Raw genomic sequence first — 19779 nt, 5'->3', positions numbered from 1 at the left:
TCCTCCCCTCTTAATTCTTCTTTTTCTTTTTATTCACTCTTTATCAGCTCCCAACACCTCTCCCGGGCATGCTTCCCCCGCCAGTGCGGCGGAATTCGCTGTGTTTCTTCTGCGCATTCGCCGCCCGCTCACGTCTCCAACCACCACGCCTCCTTCCGATAACTCCAGTCGCACACCGAAGTTCCACTTCCAAACGACCAAAAGGTTCTAGCCAGCATGTCCCCCTCCGAATTGCCAATCCCTTCCGCTCAGATAGCGCCGGGCCTGGCTCCCGCATTATCCAGGAAAAGTTGCTCAAAGTCGAGAAGGATTTAGCAACGCCAGAGTATCTCGAGAGCCTTCACATCAGCAAAAATGACTTCGATATCAAATGGCGCGCCTTTAAAAAGTCCATCGACGTCCAGATCAACCGGAGGGCACCCGAACTGCAGACGCTGGTGGGCGAGGCCAGGCGGGGCAAGGATACACTTCAGAGATGGCTGCGACAGCGCTTCTACTCGCAGATATATGGCGAAAACTTCACGGTAGCTGAGTTGGAAAACCAAAAGGAAGTAGCCGACTTGCGATATCCCGCCGAATGGTACCCAGCCACCCGAGAGATTCCACGCACCGTACATATGCACGTTGGCCCCACCAATTCGGGCAAGACCTACCATGCCCTCAAGCGCCTTGAAGAAGTAAAATCCGGCATCTACCTCGGCCCGTTGCGCCTCCTTGCCCACGAAGTCTACACCCGCCTGGATGCAAAAGGAAAGGCATGTGCTCTGGTTACTGGCGAGGAACAGCGCATGCCACAGGGCGAGCGCGCCTACATGTACAGTTGTACAGTCGAGATGGCTCCGCTCAACACGCACTTTGATGTCGCCGTCATAGACGAAATACAGATGATCAGCCATCCAGAGCGAGGTTGGGCTTGGACCCAGGCTTTCCTTGGTCTGCAGGCCAGGGAGATTCATCTCTGCGGAGAAGCCCGCACAGTGCCACTAATGCGTGAGCTTTGTGCTCTTGTTGGCGACAAGATCCATGTCCATGAATACAACCGTTTGACCCCCCTCAAGGTCGAGCCAAAAAGCCTGGGGGGCAAGCTCAACAATCTCCAAAAGGGCGATTGCATTGTCGCTTTCACAGTCCTGGGTATACACGCTTTACGGCGAGAGATTGAAAGAAAGACGGGAAGGAAATGCGCCATCGTTTACGGAAGCTTGCCACCAGAGACAAGAGCTCAACAAGCCCGGTTGTTCAATGACCCGGATAACGAGTACGACTATCTGGTAGCTAGCGATGCCATTGGCATGGGTCTCAATCTGTGAGTAGCGCCTGACCCTGGTTTTGTTCGACATAGACTGACTTCTGTAGTGCCATCAAGCGTGTCATCTTTGAATCTACCATGAAGACCGATGGAGTAAAATATGCCAGTCTACAAATCTCGGATCTCAAACAGATTGCTGGTCGCGCAGGTCGCTACAAGACAGCTCACCAAGCAGTCAACGCAGACTCGAAACAAGTTTCGGTTGCCAACGGTGCCATCGATCCCGTCATAGGTTTAGATGACAAACACTCTGATGCAGATGAAATAAAGGCACCCGAGTCGAAAACAGTTGGATGGGTCACGACGCTTGAGCACGAAGATCACAAATACTTGAAATCAGGTATGGAGAAGGAGCCTGAAGAAATCAAGGCGGCCGGCCTCTTTCCTCCTTCTCAGATTGTGGAGCGATTTGCAAACTACTTTCCACCGGGCACGCCTTTCAGCTACATCATGCTACGTCTACACGATATTTCAAACATACACCCCCGCTTTTACCTCTGCACTCTCAAAGACCAGCTAGCAATTGCAGACGCCATCCACACAGTCAAGAACCTCAGCGTTCAAGACCGCATTACCATCTGTGCTGCACCGATCAACATGCGCTCTGCCCCAGAACGAAACTTTTTGCGCAGACTCACCGAGTGCATAGCTGAGGGCAAATCGGGGAATCTGCTAGATATCGAGTGTCTACCACTCGATATCATGGATCAGCCATCTTCTGGCGATCGGGAGTATTTATACAAGCTCGAGCAGTTGCACAAGATGATTGTGTGTTACCTGTGGCTAAGCTATCGCTTCCCCAATGTCTTCACCACCAGGGCCCTTGCAAACTACACCAAGAAGCTAGTGGAGGACCAGATTGAGAATACGCTCTCCGAGTTCTCATTTACTGAACAAGTCAGATTGAAGCAAAAGAAATCAAGAGATCAGGCGAGAAAAAAGATGGAATTGGACGCTGAAGGTGCGGCCATGCAAGTCGAAGGCGACCAAAGCCAGGCATCTGACGGGTTGACCAACGAGGCAAAGAAGATTCTAGATAACCCCACATTCGCTGCTTCGACACGTTCGATAGTTGACGACGCGAACAAATATCCAGACGATGCACCAGTCAGTGAGGTTGCATCGCTCACGGCAGAGCAGGAGAGTGGTGCTGGCAAGTTCTCGGGTGAGGCCGGCGAATTATTAAAAGGCTAGAAGGTGCATTCGATGAAGCGAAACGAAGCCACGCAATCCGAAACTTGGATGGGGATGCTGTACGATGACACTTGTATTTTATCTGATGATGTATCCCTCGAGCCTTTTTTGTGCATATACTGGATGGGAGTATCAAGACTTTGGTTATTTTCTGGCGTTACCAAGACGCATCATGGTACATATTGAATCTGTATGACTACAAAATGAAACTTTCTTCGCCACTTGTGCATTTGAAATTATAGAAATTTGAGAATTTTTCTTGTATTGTGCCTACGCGTCGGAATGCTTTCACAAGGTGATTGTACCTTCGAGTCGTTGTCGCATACCTTGTTGTTAGCATCTGGCAGCCTTGTTGCTTGACCGGTCGTCAGCCACGAAACTCCCCCCTCAGTCAGGTTACAACCTATCAAGCCTTGACACATAATCAGGCGGAAATGTATGCCTTGTCAAGCTACAGTCTGCAGTCATGATATAAGATGCAGCTCCCCAGGCAGTAAGGTCAGCTGCTCGCAATTCTCAATACCATTTCCCCACTACTGAAAGCTGCGCCCTGCATTTACCATGGCACCAAGCAAGGTCGGTAATGGTATCTTAGACCAATGCATATGAACGACTAACGAGCACATAGTCAGATATCCAAATTGGCTGGTTCGTTACGGTGACAGGCGTTGGCGTATCATCTGGCGAACACATGGTGCTGAAGGTGCCAAACACTCTTGTTGGCGAATCTCAGTGGATGATTGAGGGAGGAGTAAATGTCTACTGGGAAAACATTCAATCATGGCGTCCGCCTAACATGTCGCGGGAACGCTATATCGGGCAGTAAGAGCAATAAGCAATTAGAGGGGTAGCCGGGCCCAGAGTTTGGGTGCATGGGATCATGATGTACGTCATAATTAGGTTACGGCTCGGGGCAGACTACTCGGAACACGAATAGCATACTTACCCGTGCTTCGGACCGAAGTCGATGCCAATCTGCACTTCGCATACGTACACAATTACCAGTAGATGCATGCACGTGAAACCAAGACCGAGTTTGAAAAAGGCCACACATGGGTAGGGAACGCTCGAGCGGTCGGCACAAGGGGTTAGCTTAGATCAGCCCTACCAACAAGATTAGCAAATCTCCCGACGCTTCCGCACAGGGACCATTGCCCGACGACCCTCTTCCCACAACATTCAACGCCACGCCCATGTGCACACCGTGACGCAGTCTTAACACAGCATACATAGCCTTCCAACCTTTGACCCAAACGCAGAGGCTCTCTCTGCGCCCGACCGCCATGATGATGGTGCCTGCTCACATCCTCGAGATTCCGCGGCCCAAGGTAGGTCGACAAACACAGACTGCCCGAGAAATGTGGGCAGTACGCTACATTGTGCAAGACAGGCTAACCTATGCTCATAGACGTTTCTTCAGAAAATGTCGCTGCGCACCGGAGCCGAAATCATTACTTTCCTCCAAGTCATCAACAAAGCATCGGGCGTCTACGGCCTCCTGGCGCTCCTCACCGGGGCCAAAGTCGATGGCTGGCAACTGTCCATGTACCTGTACTCGACCTTTGCGCTGCTCGCCACAACATACCTCTACAAGCACATCCGGTTGCAGAGTCCCTTTGAGTCTGTCCTGCTTGCGCATCTGTACGCGCTCGACTCGGTCATCAACGCGCTCTACACAGCCTTCTTCGGCATCGCTTGGTTCTACGCGCTTGCCGCGCACCCGGACGAAAATGCCGGACTATCGCCTGGAATGAAGGACAACGCGGGCTTCACAAGCCCCAAGCACAACGTCTCCGAAGTCGACATTATTGCCGAGCCAAACAGGGGCATGCAAGCCGGTCAACACGCCATCGCAGTCGGACAAGGCAGCGAGGGCGGTGCAGGTCTTGGCAACGCCGTCTTCCAGAGCGGCAGCATCATGAGCATCTCTCTCATCTCTGGTTTCTGGGCTCTGCGCGTCTACTTTGTCTTCATCATGCTGGCTTTTGCGCGCCAGTGCCTCCGTCAACACATGGCTGCCAACGCCTCGTCTGCTGCGTGGTACAACTCCAACGACATGCAAACGTCTGCGAATGACCTTGCCGAGAACCCGTTCGCGGAAGACAAGGAAGAGGGCCAAGGCTGGAAAGGCCAGCTTGGTCGGGCTATGCTTAGCGGTGCACCCAAGTACTGGCTCGGTGCGGATGAGGGCGAGGACTGGATGCGTGGGGTTGGTGGCAGGTTCAGGAAGCCCACCCAACTCGACCAGCCTGTGGGCTTCAACGAGCGCGAGAGGAGACGTAGATCCGGGACAGGCCCACCTGTGCCGCAGCTCAAGATGTTGAACCCCGAGTTGCCCAAGTAGACTTGTGTGACGAGGCAGACACGGCGGCTTGGTGGGTGCGGCAAAGGAGATGATTGACGAAGGAAGCGAAGTGGTAATGACCTGGCTCCGGGGAGAGCGCCTTGGGGGATCAAAGCGTATCTGTACTATACCTATTACCTATTAATGTTTTTGGCGTACATGGGACGTGGCAATGCACATGGCAGCGACTTGTTGGGTTTTGCCAGCTGCACGTAGCAGTGCGTGCCGGCAAGGTCGGCTCTGGTGCTGAGCTCATCACGCCTGGGACAGAAGCCGTCGTCTTGTTTCCGTATTTTTTTGCTTCGACGCCACACTATGCTGACCCGATCCAGCAGACGGGCAAAGGCATGTAGTCAGGGCAAACACGGCCGAGTCTCGTGGCGTTGCGTGGCCGAGGCAGGCCTTTGTCGACCACTCAGCATCTCGTCAAGGGCTGTCTAAGCCCCGCTCGGCTAGTCGATGCGCATCAGGTGAATGGCCGCCTGTCTCACCCTCACCGCCGGCCTGCACTTTGGACCCTGACACCCACAGCGCCGGTGAACCGTTGGGCAAGCATGTGCCGGCCTTGGATGATGCGTGGTGGGTTGCCGCACGCGTGTGCCACTGTCACACATCCGTCCAGAGACGGACTGGATGACCTGTCATACTTACATGGCCTGTTTGATCTCTCGAGCCGCACTGATAAGGGGGGGCCCTCTGGCTGCGCTTCAGTAGCTCTTGGAGACGTCTTGCTAACTGCCGCCCTTTTCTCCTGCCAATCTTACGTTTTTTCTTCGACATGCTTTGACTCAACCTTGACTCCTGACCAAACTCTGTACCCGCCTCGAAACCTTTTTCCCAAACTTGTTAGATTCCGACATTAATATCCACATTGATTTTTTTCCTCCTTCTGGACACTACTGTAAACAACCAAAAAGAAACAAGAGGGGATTGAGCAAGAGAAGGACTACAGTCTTCTAGAATGGGCTTCTTTCGTCGATCACTTAGCTTTGGCTCCTCGCGTTCGCGCCCACCAACCGACGACTCGGCATCCGATACCGCTAGCTCGAGGACGAGCATAGATTCTACCTTTGACAATCAAATATCAGAGTCGCTGGCTACCATCACCAAACTACCGCAAAAGGCACCGATTCTCACCCTTCCGGTCGAACTCATCCAGCAAGTCAGCACTTATCTCGACACTGCCTCTGCAGCATCCTTTTGCCTCTCCAGCCGCTTTGTTTATTACGCCCTCGGCACCAACGTACTATCAGCTCACGTCGAAGCAAGCAAGAACCGGTTCGAGAAGCGACGAATCATCGAGGCCGTTGTTGAACGCGCATTTCCCGGCCACTGGTTCTGCGGCTGGTGTGATAAATTCCACTCATGGAGCGCAAACGACGGACCAAAGACTCCAGCCCGAGGACGCCGACGAGACTGCGCAGACTTCAACAGCTACCTCTACTCTGGTAGTGACTACCTTCTCCGCTACCACCACATCCGGCTCGCTATCAACGCCTCCCTCTTCGGACCCGAACACGGTATCCCACTCTCGGCCTTCACCCACGAGCAGCGAGGCATGGCCAAGATTTCCAGAACCCCCGTGCCCACCAAACTCCAAATATCAGCAAAGATATCCCGAGGCCGTTTCCTGCTTCACTCCTCCTTTGCCATTATCCTGCCTTCCTTTGCAAAGCGCAACCGCAATCTCCTCAACACCCTCTGGCCCCTCCTCCCACACATTCTCTCGGGTCACCACGACAGCGAAAACGGACACACAGGCCTCATGGCCGCTGTCGACAACGTCGTGCGCCGCGGCTGGAAGTATCAATTCACGCAAAACTGCAGCATGTGCGCTACCGACTGGGCGGTTAGCGCCCAAGAGTTCCCCCACGCCACAGGCGGTCAGATGCGCCTTGTTGTCCAGACCTGGCGCGATCTGGGCACCGCGCGGACGCCCTTTGAAACCAGCTGGCGCGCCCATGGCGTATGTACAGCCGAGGGCTGGAAGAACAATGGCGCGGCTGCTGCGACGTGTTTGCTGAGGACGGCCTCATTGCAGGCTGGTGCTATTCGGCGCGCGTTTGAGACTGAGGAGGCGAATGACGGGGCGGGTGGTAGTAGTGGCAAGGTTTCGCACAAGACTTCATCGGGCACACGTATTTATCGCTCTTTTATGAGGCGGAATACGGTCGACGAAGAGGAAGAGGATGACGATGCCAATCTTGCTCGACGCTCGAGTGCAAGACCTAGGTACTGGAGGACTGCCGAGGAGAATGCAGACGCCGCGCGCAGGTATGACGAGGAGAGGAGGGATGCAGTGACGAGTGCGGCTGAGCATATGGCTAGAATGACTGCCCAACGTGTGACGACGTTGGTCTAAATGGCGGGGTGTTCTTCCTTTTTTTTTTCTTCCCGCGCACTCGCAACCGTTGATTCGCATGGGCGGTCTTTTTTTTTTCTCTTCTTCTTCTTTTCTTTTAAATCTCTCTTCCCATCGTCGAAGCGTTCTTAGCGAATACATACATTATAGAACGGCGCAAAAAAAAAATAATCGTTAAACGCCCAACATAGATAGATCTCCACACGAAATCACACTTTCAATTTCACAAATGAAAAAATGTGATACTTTTTGTGTATGTATGTGTGTGTGTGTGTGTTTGTTTTTTTCTTGAATGCAAATTTCCATTTGTCTACTTTGTATGCACACATTTCTAAGTAGTTTCCCCACACTTTCCACCACTCAACAACAAAAGTATATACAATTTCCGAGATTGTCGAAGCGAAAGTATCGAACAATAAGAAGAAAGAAGAAGGTCTACCTACACCTCTCCATTGAGACCAAGAGGATAGAGAGAGAGAGAGAGAGTACAGAGTCTACCATGCACAATGGGCGCGCGCGCTCTCAGCGAAAGAGAAAGCGCTTATGCGGGCTGAGCAAAAGTAGAGCCAATAGGACCAAACTTGATGTTGGAGAAGACAACCGTAGCATCGGGCGAATTCTTCTCAACATCCTCTGGCTTACCAGAGGTGATAGGGCAGGTACCACGGGCAGCACCGGGCTTGGATGGGTCGGCATCGGTGGGGTAGGTAGAGTCGAGCCAGAGCATGTTGACGGCGTGGTCGTCCCAGAGCGACATGACGAGGACGTGGCCGCGAGCAAGCGAAGCACCCATGCCGTTGAGACCACCCAGGGTGGCGAATGACGAAGTGTCGCCAAAGGCCTTCTTCTGCGCGGTACAGAAGCTCTCGGTGATGGAGTTGCCGGTGACGCCTGAAATGGCCGACTCGGAGTTCTTGTAGACCTTGCCGTTCTGGATGTAGAAACGCTTGATCTCTGAGAGGCTGGAGCCGGAGCCGAGGAACTGGGTGACGACGGTCATCTTCTTGGTGGTGTCGAGGGTGGCGCCTGGGCCGTAGAAGTTCTTGACGCCCATGCGGTAGCTGTTGAAGTCGCATCCGTCCTTGTCGCACTGGCCGTTGTAGCGGTTGGAGCCGTCACCGCAGCTCGTGGCGTCAGTGCACTCCTGGAGACCCACGCCCTTGCAAGGGTGAGGGGTGTAGGCAGTCGAGATGGAGTTGGCCTCCCAGATATCCATTTCAGGGCAGCAAGCACCAATCTTACCGGCACCACCGTTGGGGTCAGCATCCGAGGGGTTCCAGCCCTCGACATTGGCCTTTCCGTTGATGAACTTGATGTCGTGAGGGCACTGCGAGTCACAGTATCCAGTTCCGTACTTGGCACCAGCCTTGTTGTTGCCCTTGCCGATGCCACCGTCGGCGGCCATCTCGACGAAGTAGAGGGCGCCGTTCAGACCACAAGGAAGCTTGGAAACGTCGACGTCAAAGGTGAACTCCTTGTTGATGAGGTTGAACATCTGGTACTTGGTGTCTGTCTCCATGAGGTAGGTACGCGAACCAATGTTGCTGGAGAAGGAGCCCTTGGTGACGAACTTGAGGGAGAGAGCGTTGTTGCTGGTAGTGATACCATAAGTGCCTGGATTTGTTAGAAACAATTTCTCCTTTTTTTTTCTCCCCCCAATTCATTCGAACAAACTTACCAGAGTAGTCAGCACCATCGATAGCGCAGTTCTTGGTGCAAGAGTCACCATCGGGGCAGTACTCGGTGCTCCAGGTGTTGCCAGTGTAGCAGTTGGTGTATCCGCCAACGTTGTGGGCCCATCGCCAGTTGGAGTCGAGCACAATGGAACCAGACTTGTTGGAGCAGTTGGTACCGCCGGTACCCGTGCAGGTTTGCCAGGTCAGCTTGGGGTGGTTCTCAGCAGTGCTGGTGCCAACCTGCTGAGCGCGGGCGGCTCCATAGAGCGAAAGAGAGGCGAAGGCGAGTGTCCTGTACATGTTGACTGGCTTGAGTAAAGAGTCTGCTGCTGGATATCGAATGTTTCTGCTTGTTGGGGACTCCCCCTTTTATATCAAGAAGAACTTCTGCTGTTCTTGAGTACTATCGGCGGTACTTTGGAAAAAGTACCTACGTGACCCCCTTGGGCGTTGCAGGCTGCAGGAGATCTGCATCCCAAGGCCCTCCTGCAGAGCCTTCTCACCAATACCACAAGTAAAGCGGCACGTCGGGAATGTAGAACGTTGCTAGAAGTGCCAAACTAATGAAGAGTAGATGAAGCATCCTTGGCTGCTTCCTGCCCGTGGGGTATTCCGGGGTACTGTGGAGATCTCTACGCCACAGAAACCAGTACTTTGCCTCAAGCAGCAAGTGGATGGGTGGGGAATAATACGAAGCTTCAGAGCACTATGTACTATGGCTAGTTAGCCAATATCATTGGCAATATAATGTCTTAGCCTTGGATGCTATTCGACGGCGAACAGCTAGCCTCATATGTATGGAGGCGAAGGTGTGGATCGGCATTGGTAACTCCATCATTGTCTTCGCCCAAATTCCTTGCCGCTGTGTCACGCGTTGTTTTATGGATAAAGACGGGGTGTGTTAGTATATTGTCACAACTGCATGTGGTTTCTGAATGTCAACCACAGTGTAAGATCTCTCATGTAGAAGATCTCTGCATCACAGCTGTAGCGCCCGGTATCCGGTTTAGTGGTTTTGAAACCTGGTTAAGATATATTGCATGGCCAACAACATGTGAGCACATATGAGCATGTCTTCTAGAAAAGAGGTGGTCGGCCCGATTTGTGAGGTTAATCTACAGTACAGTACTGTCAAGGTCATGAGGCTTACCAGCTTATACGGGTATCGGTATTGACTAAGACAGCAAGGTTTCTTCTTTGGCTCGCTTCGCTCGTAGCGCCGTAAGCATGGTGCGATGGTACGATGGCAAAGACTGGTATTTGGATGCAGCGAAGATTCTCTGCAGCAAACGCATAGCTAACTTGACAAACCTTGTCCAAGGAATCTATCGATACACATGTGTGCTCAATGAATCTCCCGGCATGCCCACATTAAGGAACACCACCTGGCAGCGAAGCCAAGGTGGATACTGGAAGAACCAGGTCAAATGACCTTTGACTGTGGGTTTCAGGAACACGTTAGGAGGAGCGTGTAGCCAAGTTGAAATGTTCCGGGATAAACGGGACGAGACTCCTCTAAAAAAATTGGCTGTGCCCTGTTCAAAGCTTCGTACGAGTGGTCAGAGTCTTCGCAAGAAGGCATCGACCCGAACCCTCGGTTAGTCTTCTGTGCTAGATAGATTGATGTCCAGGGATGTTGGCTCGCCAAGACCGGGGGTTCGCTTCGAATTTGTCCGCTTCGTCGCCCTTTGACGTGTGAACTGACAAGGTACCGATCCAGAAACAGTTGATGCGGTTAGTCCAGATTTGAGCCCCTCCATATTTGCCGTGTTATACGACGAGGTTGCGGACAGTTGAAAGTTAAAATCTTACCCTGTGGACCCGGCGTTCAGTTCAGCCTAATCAATCAACAACGGGCCAATCTAAGTTCCAACCACTCAAGACAAACTGTACGCCTGCACTTTGACGATCAGCAGTCTACAGCAACGTGATTCCCGGCGGGCGGCAATTGTTCCTGGGCCGGCGCGTAAGGTTTCTCATGTGCGAAATATTGCAGCCGGGTGTAAACCGCTGAGCCGCAATCACTACTAGTGCACAACCAACGAAGAGGTCGATGAGCTGTTTGATTAGATAATGCGCTCAAAACTCTTCTGGTCGAGATATCAAGCAGCCGCAGATTGCATGCCATATCTTTTGAAGATTATAGTACCTGGTACGATACCAGCAGAATATCTTATCTGTTAGGTCCCTTGCCAGGCACTGTCACTTGGACAGTGGCGCACAAGTTCATCTCAGAAGAGATTGCAGCGCTTTTGCCAAAAAGGGTGAAATAGAATCTGAAATGAGCCCACATGTAGGAAGGTGACATGTATGAATAAGATTGCGAGATAAGACAGGTGCTCAGGAAGGATACCAGATTCTACCTGCCTGATAGACAGGCCTGGTTTCTGCTGCTGAAATTTGGTGATGTTCCTGTGACATGAACTCCACCAGTGCCCCGCTTCGTGCCTATTTCTTGTAATGAGTTTTTCTCATGCTCTCCGTGCCCTTTTGGAACCTTTTTTGGAACCTTTTGGGAGCAGAAACACGATTCTTTCCCTGTGTAGCAGGTCTTACTATGTCCCTCTTCTCAATCACTTACTCAACTGTAGCGAAGCTCCCTCTACGAGAGAGGGTCACAGTTAAGATCCTGTAGAAGCCCTATCATTGAGCTGTAACTGTGGGACAACAAGCCGTATTCCTGCTTAAAAAACGATGGACTCTTCCGTTCTCCAACCACCACCAGGTTTGACCTCAAAAGCCACAGCTTAACAACAGTATTATTATCGAGGTCCGTTGGCTTCCAACTCAACAGGGTGTCTTGAACTTGGCAGTTCAACAGGGTATCGTGCGCTTGAAAGTTCGACCAGTTGTCCTTCAGTATCTTTTTCATGATACTGCTGCAAGTGCGAGTAACTATTGGTCTCTCCGTCCAGTTCGACACCAGCTTTGTCCATCCGTCTAACTCTTCCTCTGCTTCTCCACAAGTAAATCGCTACGATCAGGAGTGCAATTCCAATGACTGACCCAATAACGGCACCTGCTATCCATGCCTTGTTTTGTCGTTCAGGTTCAGGTCTAGATCGAAATTCAGGGCTAGGGTTAGGAGTAGCTTCCATACTACTGGCAGAGTTAGGAGTAGCTTCCATCACAGCTATACTACTGGTAGATACGCCGAATTGTAGTGTTGGCGATGCCACTAGGGTCGGCGTTGGCACAACTTCTGTTGGGGTTACGCTCAGAGCCGGGGTTGGTGTTGCGGATGTAAGGGTGCTCAATGATGTTGTTGTCGCTGGCAATTCCCGGTAGATGGTGTAAGCTTTCCAGTTCATACGGCAGCCATAGTTAATCGCAGATGGGAGTCCAGCTGGAGAGGTCGCATAGATGGTAGCCTGAACGCATGACACTTCTCCGCTGCTGACATGTGTTAGTACGAGTGAGCGTATCGAAAGCCATAGTACATAGTGCTCACCAAGGCCACACCGAACCATCATCGAGGTACAACTTGTTATCTGAACATTTTGTCGCTAATGCACAGCGACCACTGGTGTTGCAGTCACCTGCATAGGTCCCAGAGGTGATCCAAGCATCACCTGCCAATAGTGGCTCGACTGGAATAAGTTGAGTAATGCGTACCCAACACGAAGACGCGAAGGAAACGTACTAGAATCAGGAGCGATGTAGTAACCAATGAACCTTGAGTTCCATGCAGAAGTTACCTGGCAGCTTGCCCCAACCACTAAGAAAGAAAGAACGGCTAGTGTCTGTTGCACAGTGGACAGCATTGTTGTGCGAGGGGGCGATGGCAGGCACCGCGGTCTCAAAAAGGAGAGCGACTGAGGTGGGCACCAAAACAGCGAAGATACCCGCCCAGATGCCTTCTTGTTTGTATTGTGCGGGCCTGATAATCCTATGGAAGGATTCCTAAGTTGGGGGCCAAAAGGGCACATTTGGGCTAGGATGCCTGAATTTCCGTTCCCTTGGCCGTCTGGAAATTCGCAATGGGCTAGATGGTAGCTGTATTGGAACAAGCTTGTTAGCCGTCAGCCCCCCCTCTAGTCTCAAAAAAGCTATTCATATCCGAAGCTCAAAGATACAGACAGGCTAGCGCAAGTCATTGTGTTTTTAATGTTACTGTGGCTGCTTCAGTAGGGTAAGCAGCTAAGCACCGCAGAGTCTACCCCAACGCTGCTGAACAGTCCTGTAGGGTGAAGAACATACACTCTTTAGGAACTAAACGAACAGGGGCCTACCACTTGAAGAATTCGAATCAGTATTAGATATCTTTCCTTGGCGTGACGTTATCTGTCTCTACATCGCATATACATCCTAGGAAATCCATTGGTTTGTATTCCTCTTCAGCAACATCACCTGACATAGCCATGCAATGTGGCTGATAAAAACAAGTATAATTGCACACCCATGGGTGATAACAGGTACCCTCTGCAAAGTCTATAGAGCCCTTGGACCAGCCGGATCCATACTCACAAAAGAAAAGCCCCTCTTCATCCTCGCTGGCGTATGTACAGTTTGATTCGTGCTACTGTAGAATCTCGCCTCTCTATCGGTGTGTTCCACACGTAGTTCATCCGCTAGTCGCCCGCTGGCATTTGGTGCTCTCTATTCCTTCTTGATGGTGTCCGGGTCTGAGAGGATACCCTCGGCTTCAAGTCTTCGTCGTGCCTCCTCTAGGGCCCAGGTTTGGATGCTATACTATTGTTAGTTACTGCCCAAGCTTGTGTTATTTTCCCCTCGCTTCCGTTTCCCCTTGGCGTGTCCCATGGCTCCTATGACCTGCCGTTTCCACTCATCTTCGCACTGCTCTGCGCTACCCGCCAGTCCACATTTGTGGGATTAGACATACCTGGTATCAGGCTTGAAAGCATAGGCAACTACTCCAAACGCACATGCGCCTCCGAAACCCCAGTACATGGCATTTTCCCACCCCTCCTTCTCATACGCCTCGCCGGGCTTAACACCAAACAACCATCCTGATGGAGGGTCGTAGCTAGGTCCATGACCGGACCGCTTTGCTTGTGATCGCGAGAAGGCACGGGTGGCGGTGCGTGGGGTGACGGAAAGGGTAGAGGCGATGGCGCGGGAGCCGCTGGTTGCGGCGCGGATCGAGTTCATGATTGTTTTTGTGATGTTATACAACCAGCTTGAAAGAGCGAGTCAATTGTGACAAAAGATATCCCAGCGTGGGATGAGGTGGTCGTGAAGCCGAAGGGGCGTTGGCGGTGCGTCGTCAGGTCTGAGGTTCGGCGTTGGTTGCGAGAGCTTGGCTTGGCGACGGAAAGCTAGCCCTACCCGAGACGTCAGACCGCCCGATGCATCTACACATTGCGCCATCTCGACTCACACAACGGCTATCTACATGCAGTTAAAGGATATGCTTTCCGAATTCCAGGATCAGCTATTAATGTAAAGCTATGGACAAACAAGATTACGATGCACGAAGTGTTCTTCAAATGCAAGAGGACCATGCCTCTGTGAATGTAGTATGTTAGATCTAGTAGTAGCTGATAATCCATCAACGCCGGTGCCATGCCCCCAAAAGAACGCTCCATGGATTGAATAACAAATCATGCGTGTACAGGGACACGACTTTCCTCGGAATTCTCCGTTTCGTCGTGTGGCTGCTGGAATGACATGTTTGCCATACCTTGGGAGGCTTCATTGACCCGCTCTTCCGTCCTTTCATCTTCGCTCTTAGCTGCAATGCGACCCATCCTCTCTTTGCGTCTCATCTCAGTCTCTTCTAGCTCCGCAAGCCTTGCAGCCGTCTTTTCTGCTTGCTCCCTCTCCCGTTTCTCGCGATCTGCCCTTTCGAGGGCTTCAAACTCATCGTCAATCTCACCCTCATCAAGAGGCTGACTAGTCTCGCTGAGGATGTTGGTGATTTCTTCTGTAGTGGCCATCTGCTCATTGACAGCATCCACTACTCCTTGAACACCCTCGGCGCCGCCAACCTTTTCGTTCAAGCCCTTGAGTGCCGCTGCACCAGCACGCATAGCTTCTACTATCTCGACTTGGTCTGCAGCTTGTTGAAGGTCTGTGTATACTTGCTCAAGTTGGAGAGCAACGTCTGAGCGTTGAGCGAGGGCACTCTCGGCAAGCTTCTTGGAGCGGAGTGCTGCCTTGGCACGAACCATCTGCTTCAAGGCTACGGCCTCGCGAGCTGCAGCATCCGCAGTGGCGATTTTCTCCATCAACGGTGGGATCTGTGCATTGATCTTTGCTACCGTATCGCGAAGGTTGGCAATAGCGGCATCTTCCTCTGTGATGGGCAGTGGTATATGCTCGTGTTCCGGCTTGAACTTGATCGTCTGCGCGTTGTATGATATTGCCTGCTTATCGCGAGCTAGAAAGGCCAGTATGATGTTCAGATCATTTGTCGTGAGCGATGCGGAGGGGTTAAGGACGGTCGAGAAGCGCTTGAGAAAGTCGGTCCTTGATAGTACGCGGTCGGCTGTCGATGTATAGTCCTTCATTTTGCCGAGTATCTCATCCGCAGCAACTTCGACATTCTTCAGAATGACAAAGTTTCCAACCTCCATCTTGGCCGGTGCTTGCGGTTCGCCAAGTACCCCGACCTGCCGCAAGCTCCATTGTAACACTCTCCAGGGCGATGGAATCCACGACGTCTTGTATATACTCTCCTTGGAACTAAGAAAGTCTTTGAGAGGGATCATCTCCTTCTTCTGAACGGCCTCATGAAACACGGCGGGTAAGCATGTCGGCTTCCCATATTGTGGATGTTGCAGCGCTCGTGCAAGCTCGTCGGCTGCCCGAATGTTTAGGAGATCGTGTGTGGTGCCCTGGGTGGGAACGACACCCGCTCGCGCAGCATCAGTAAGCGCCTTGGTCCATGCTGCGATATTCGCATGGTAGCCTTCGGGGTTGATATCGAGTTGCTGGCGGAAGTCGGCGTACAACGATGCGAGGCGATGCTGGCTGGAACAATCAGGCAATGCAGGGCGAGCGCCAGTCGAAGCTGGACTTACTTCTTGAAGGCTTCTTCGTGCTGCAGTATGAATTCAAGCAGCTCACTCATGTCGCGCTCTGCTTTGGGTGTCCACTGCGGTTTGGTGTGCCTGGGGCGAAAGAGGGTACGCTTCCGCTTGTGACGTCCAAGCGTGGGGTCGTTGCTAAAGATGGAGACGTGGGGGCCGGAGAGGTCGCCAGAGGCCTTGCGTTTAAGCATGTGCGCGTCGGAGGATCCACGGTACCTAGCAAAGTGCCTATCCAAGCTGACGACAAGAGCCAATACGGTCTAGCGTAAGAGATGATTATTCGTGTGCTACATTGGTACATAAACCATACATGCTAGGCTGATGTGTACTGTAAGGAGTGCGGGGGCGCGTGCAGCCGCTCACCGATGCGACGCGTTGTTCCAAGGCCATGTGCCCCGCTAATCATGTCCGCCTATAGCAATCAACATGGCTGAAACAATTGGTCTTGGACCAGAGAAGAGTTGGTAATCGAGCCGTGTCTGAGATATATGAAAGGAAATTTATTCGCAAAGTACAACATGCTACGAATCATTGCTTTTGACCTTGGAGTAGCAACATGTTATACTGTCACGTATAAAGTATATCTAGACCTGGTTCATCCTATCTGCGGGAGACCATCTGTGCACGGCTTTACGTATTATGGATTGTACTCATACTACAGAGGTTCCGGAGAGAGCGTAGGTGTAGAGCCGATTGCAACTAAACAAGCGTGCTAAACCCGCATGAGTAGAACACAGCACCTCTCCATCAACAAGTCCGGACAAGGTGCAACATCCATCACTTTCTGACAATACTGATGCCACTGCCCTTGTTCTTCTCCATGAATTGCCGCATCTCCTCCAAATCTTCCATGTCGTCGTCGCTATCTCCACCCTTTGGTTCATTCGACGGTTTCGATTTTGGCGGCGCTTGTGGAACGTGTTGGGGTGGAGGGTCTCGCATCTCTTTGGTCTCTTCCTCCCATGCCTTTCTCTCCTCCTCGTCCAACTCGTCTCGTCTGTCCAGCCACCTCTCTTGTACGTCACGAGCGTCTATGGTTGCCCCATTTTCGCGCATAGCCATCTGCCAAACAGTGTCATTTGCGCCTTCGATACCACCCATTGCGAAACCTCCCGCTCGATCAATCGCCCGCAGGAGTGTCATCATACTCTTCTTGTCCTCGACCGCCAGCGTCTCAAAACCTACAAGCGCAAATTCCTCAACAAGTTCCACGATTGCCTTGTTTAGCGCAGAGAACTTTGACGTTGGTTCGTCATCGTCCATGTCCATGGTTTCATTTGCGCCAGCTGTTGTAGGACCTGGTATACCGGACGTCTGTTCGCGGTTTAGGTGCGGTAATAGGTATTGTAGGTCTTGGACTTCAGTATAGAAATCAAGGTTGAAGGGTAGGTTGGGATAGTTGCGCAAGTTGTCGATCTTGGTCAGAACGTTCAGGTGGGGAAGATCCATCTGCAGCATGCTGCGCAACGCGAGGAGTAAAGACGAGACATATAGCGATGGTCGTGAAAGGACTATCGAATCTGTCAAATGTACGACGACGAGCTGCGAGAGGTTAGCGCTCAGTTGCGAGCCATGGGTGGTGGGCGAATACTCGATACCCGAGTTTTTGTAGCCGGAAGAAGATGTTCCGCAGAGATCCGTGGTGTGTGAATAGCTCGACCTGCCCTGGACAATCGAACAAGATGTAGTCATCTGCATCGCGTAAGTATCTTTCCACCGAATCTGATTGCATGGATGTGGACCTCCGAGTTCCTTCAAGCCCTCTTCTAGCCAGTCGAAATTATGCTCCAGCTCCTCCAGAGCAAACAAAACACCGCCATTCGGGCCCAGAGCCTCTTGCTCCATAATCTCGTCAATAGTGACTAGGTCCCGGACGTCGACAGCTGGCTGGTACGAGGTGTGGTCGTTCGCGGGGTCAAGGTTGACGACTGAGCATTTGCGTTCAATAGCGCCCATGAACTGTTGCATGCCATCGCAGTAGGTCGACTTTCCGGAGCCTGGCGGGCCTATTACCAGCTGTGCGAACGGCATCTTTGTGGTTGCGAAAGTCACGTCGCTTGCGGAGGTAAACTGAGAAGGACAGGGCGCCGGGGAACTTTTGGAGGGGCCTTGCTAGCGTGCATCCCAAGTTATTTGTTTAGCTGCGGACCTCCGACCTTGCGGAGCTTCACTCCAGCTCCCACCTCTCCACACTCACCAGCAGCCAACACCGCCAACATGTCGAGTAAGTGGTCTATGTTTTCGTAGTGTTGAAGCCACTACGACAGCGTCAGCTTTTAACGCGCACTGTCTCCATTACATCCTATGAATGTGAGCGCTGCAAACTGTCGCACCGTAGTAGTGTTCCCTCGACTATATACTGGAAATTGTACACACTCTAACATGGATGCACAGGTCAATTCGAGCTTGCACAGAACCCAACTGAACCTATATCCTCCGTCAAATTCGCGACCAACAACCCAACACGATTACTAGTTTCATCCTGGGACCGCCATGTTTACCTCTACGACACCCATGCTGAGCCAGGCGGAAAGCTGCTGCAGAAGTTCGAGCACCGTGCGCCAGTATTGGATGTTTGCTTTGGTCGCGACGACAATGAGGCCTTCTCTTGTGGCTTAGACTGGGAAGTACGGAGGATCGACCTGGAGACGGGCGCGCAAACCATCATGTCTACACACTCGCAGGGCGTTCGCAACGTACTCTTCTCTGCTGCGCATAACCTATTGATTTCTTCATCATGGGATTCGACACTACATCTGCACGACTTGTCGCAACCCGGCGAGTTCTCCGCTGTCCGCCTGCCCTCGAAGCCTTTCTCGCTTTCCGCGTCACCCACCAAATTGGTAGTTGCCATGGCCAGCAGAGCGGTCAATATCTACGAACTAGAGAAGCTAGCAGCTGCAGCCAAGACGGGTGAGGAAGAGGTGAGCGTAGAGCCATGGCAGCAGAGGGAAAGCTCGATGAAGTATATGACGCGCGCTGTTTCATGCATGCCAAACGACGCTGGCTATTCGAGTTCGAGCATCGAAGGACGTGTTGCGGTCGAATGGTTTGACCCTTCCGAAGAGTCGCAGTCGCGAAAATACGCATTCAAGTGCCACAGACAACAAGTAGATGGTCAGGATATAGTGTATCCAGTCCATGCGCTGGCATACCACCCAGTTCACGGTACCTTTGCTACAGGAGGGGGTGACGGCATAGTGGCGCTCTGGGACGCTGTGGCAAAGAGGAGGATACGGCAGTACCAGAAATTCCCTGCCAGCGTTCAGACCATTGATTTCTCAAACGACGGCAAATATGTGGCGATTGGAGTAAGCCCGGGATTTGAGGATGGCATAGATGATGTACCAGACGGTGTCACTAAAGTTTTTATCCGAGAGCTAAGCGCAACCGAGGCTTCAGGTAAAAAGAAATAGGCGTATTATGACATGTTGCAGAGACACTTCAAGGAGCTCTAGGGGATGATAATTATACCAAATGATAAAGAGAACTGTAACGTACTTCTTTTCCTGGTTTTGGGGTATCACTAGTACATCAGGTTGGCCTTATGATGTGATACTTATGATATGAGTGGTCTCACGCGTGAAAGCAGCCTTTAAGAGCAGGAACATTGGCAAGTAACCTGCTTGGGCTCTTGGCTCTTGACTTCTCATGCGTTCAGGCGCCCTTTGTGAGTCAGCCGTTAGGCTTCCAGCATCCTCCGCCGCAACCACACGCATCAGCCCCAACTCCGTCAGTTTTACCAATGCGTAAAATGACTATATCTATCATGAAAAAGCGCACTTAATCAGGAAAGTAGCTACAAAATTACAATCATGGGATTTAAAGTCTCATCTCTTCTGAAGAGGCACCTTTCCTTTTTGCACATTTTCCGTCACACGTGGATTCGAATCTCTTGT

At 51.8% G+C, this 19779-nt stretch overlaps 7 protein-coding genes across 7 annotated transcripts; 4 read left to right on the top strand and 3 right to left on the bottom strand.

The window, feature by feature from the left end:
- Positions 1 to 68: 68 nt before the first annotated feature.
- On the top strand, positions 69 to 2744 carry PSV08DRAFT_195568 (P-loop containing nucleoside triphosphate hydrolase protein; the record flags this gene model as incomplete). The annotated part of the gene is made up of 2 exons (XM_014228737.2): positions 69 to 1306; positions 1357 to 2744. The coding sequence occupies 2 exons, from the start codon at positions 69 to 71 to the stop codon at positions 2501 to 2503; spliced, it is 2385 nt and encodes a 794-aa protein (XP_014084212.1). The 3' UTR covers positions 2504 to 2744.
- A 949-nt stretch (positions 2745 to 3693) lies between these two features.
- On the top strand, positions 3694 to 5103 carry PSV08DRAFT_195564 (Inositolphosphorylceramide synthase subunit Kei1-domain-containing protein). Its single transcript, XM_014228739.2, has 2 exons — positions 3694 to 3831; positions 3912 to 5103. Exons 1-2 carry the CDS (start codon positions 3787 to 3789, stop codon positions 4845 to 4847), a joined length of 981 nt encoding a protein of 326 aa, XP_014084214.2. The 5' UTR covers positions 3694 to 3786; the 3' UTR covers positions 4848 to 5103.
- A 619-nt stretch (positions 5104 to 5722) lies between these two features.
- Positions 5723 to 7220, top strand: PSV08DRAFT_384635 (uncharacterized protein). Its single transcript, XM_014228740.2, has one exon. The coding sequence runs from the start codon at positions 5809 to 5811 to the stop codon at positions 7207 to 7209; it is 1401 nt and encodes a 466-aa protein (XP_014084215.1). The 5' UTR covers positions 5723 to 5808; the 3' UTR covers positions 7210 to 7220.
- Positions 7221 to 7750: 530 nt separating this feature from the next.
- PSV08DRAFT_368387 (glycoside hydrolase) lies at positions 7751 to 9185 on the bottom strand (the record flags this gene model as incomplete). Its single annotated transcript, XM_014228741.1, has 2 exons — positions 7751 to 8823; positions 8888 to 9185. 2 exons carry the CDS (start codon positions 9183 to 9185, stop codon positions 7751 to 7753), a joined length of 1371 nt encoding a protein of 456 aa, XP_014084216.1.
- A 2041-nt stretch (positions 9186 to 11226) lies between these two features.
- Positions 11227 to 12711, bottom strand: PSV08DRAFT_268501 (uncharacterized protein). Its single transcript, XM_014228742.2, has 3 exons — positions 12529 to 12711; positions 12337 to 12475; positions 11227 to 12281 (listed from the first exon to the last, which is right to left on the bottom strand). The coding sequence occupies exons 1-3, from the start codon at positions 12647 to 12649 to the stop codon at positions 11648 to 11650; spliced, it is 894 nt and encodes a 297-aa protein (XP_014084217.1). The 5' UTR covers positions 12650 to 12711; the 3' UTR covers positions 11227 to 11647.
- A 403-nt stretch (positions 12712 to 13114) lies between these two features.
- Positions 13115 to 17944, bottom strand: PSV08DRAFT_195557 (snf7 family protein). The gene is made up of 8 exons (XM_014228745.2): positions 17623 to 17944; positions 17472 to 17572; positions 16670 to 17422; positions 15872 to 16056; positions 14468 to 15821; positions 14307 to 14329; positions 13729 to 14025; positions 13115 to 13572 (listed from the first exon to the last, which is right to left on the bottom strand). Exons 1-8 carry the CDS (start codon positions 17909 to 17911, stop codon positions 13485 to 13487), a joined length of 3090 nt encoding a protein of 1029 aa, XP_014084220.2. The 5' UTR covers positions 17912 to 17944; the 3' UTR covers positions 13115 to 13484.
- A 130-nt stretch (positions 17945 to 18074) lies between these two features.
- On the top strand, positions 18075 to 19383 carry PSV08DRAFT_268457 (WD40-repeat-containing domain protein). Its single transcript, XM_014228746.2, has 2 exons — positions 18075 to 18104; positions 18275 to 19383. Exons 1-2 carry the CDS (start codon positions 18098 to 18100, stop codon positions 19294 to 19296), a joined length of 1029 nt encoding a protein of 342 aa, XP_014084221.1. The 5' UTR covers positions 18075 to 18097; the 3' UTR covers positions 19297 to 19383.
- The last annotated feature ends 396 nt before the right edge of the window (positions 19384 to 19779 follow it).

The sequence above is a fragment of the Bipolaris maydis genome (assembly GCF_028858645.1).
Source record: "Bipolaris maydis strain C4 unplaced genomic scaffold PSV08scaffold_2, whole genome shotgun sequence".
Classification (NCBI taxonomy): Eukaryota; Fungi; Ascomycota; class Dothideomycetes; order Pleosporales; family Pleosporaceae; genus Bipolaris; species Bipolaris maydis.
Note: the sequence above shows the minus strand (reverse complement) of the source record. Positions and strands in the feature narration are given on the sequence as shown.

Coding starts and splice junctions, on each gene's coding strand:
- PSV08DRAFT_195564 (XM_014228739.2), top strand. CDS start 3,787: ATGATGATGGTGCCTGCTCACATCCTCGAGATTCCGCGGCCCAAG. Junction 3,832..3,911: donor TCGAGATTCCGCGGCCCAAG/GTAGGTCGACAA, acceptor CTATGCTCATAG/ACGTTTCTTCAGAAAATGTC.
- PSV08DRAFT_384635 (XM_014228740.2), top strand. CDS start 5,809: ATGGGCTTCTTTCGTCGATCACTTAGCTTTGGCTCCTCGCGTTCGCGC.
- PSV08DRAFT_268501 (XM_014228742.2), bottom strand. CDS start 12,649: ATGCTGTCCACTGTGCAACAGACACTAGCCGTTCTTTCTTTCTTAGTG. Junction 12,476..12,528: donor CTACATCGCTCCTGATTCTA/GTACGTTTCCTT, acceptor AACTTATTCCAG/TCGAGCCACTATTGGCAGGT. Junction 12,282..12,336: donor GATGGTTCGGTGTGGCCTTG/GTGAGCACTATG, acceptor AACACATGTCAG/CAGCGGAGAAGTGTCATGCG.
- PSV08DRAFT_195557 (XM_014228745.2), bottom strand. CDS start 17,911: ATGCCGTTCGCACAGCTGGTAATAGGCCCGCCAGGCTCCGGAAAGTCG. Junction 15,822..15,871: donor CACGAAGAAGCCTTCAAGAA/GTAAGTCCAGCT, acceptor TGATTGTTCCAG/CCAGCATCGCCTCGCATCGT. Junction 14,026..14,306: donor ACTTCGTGCATCGTAATCTT/GTTTGTCCATAG, acceptor CGCTCTTTCAAG/CTGGTTGTATAACATCACAA.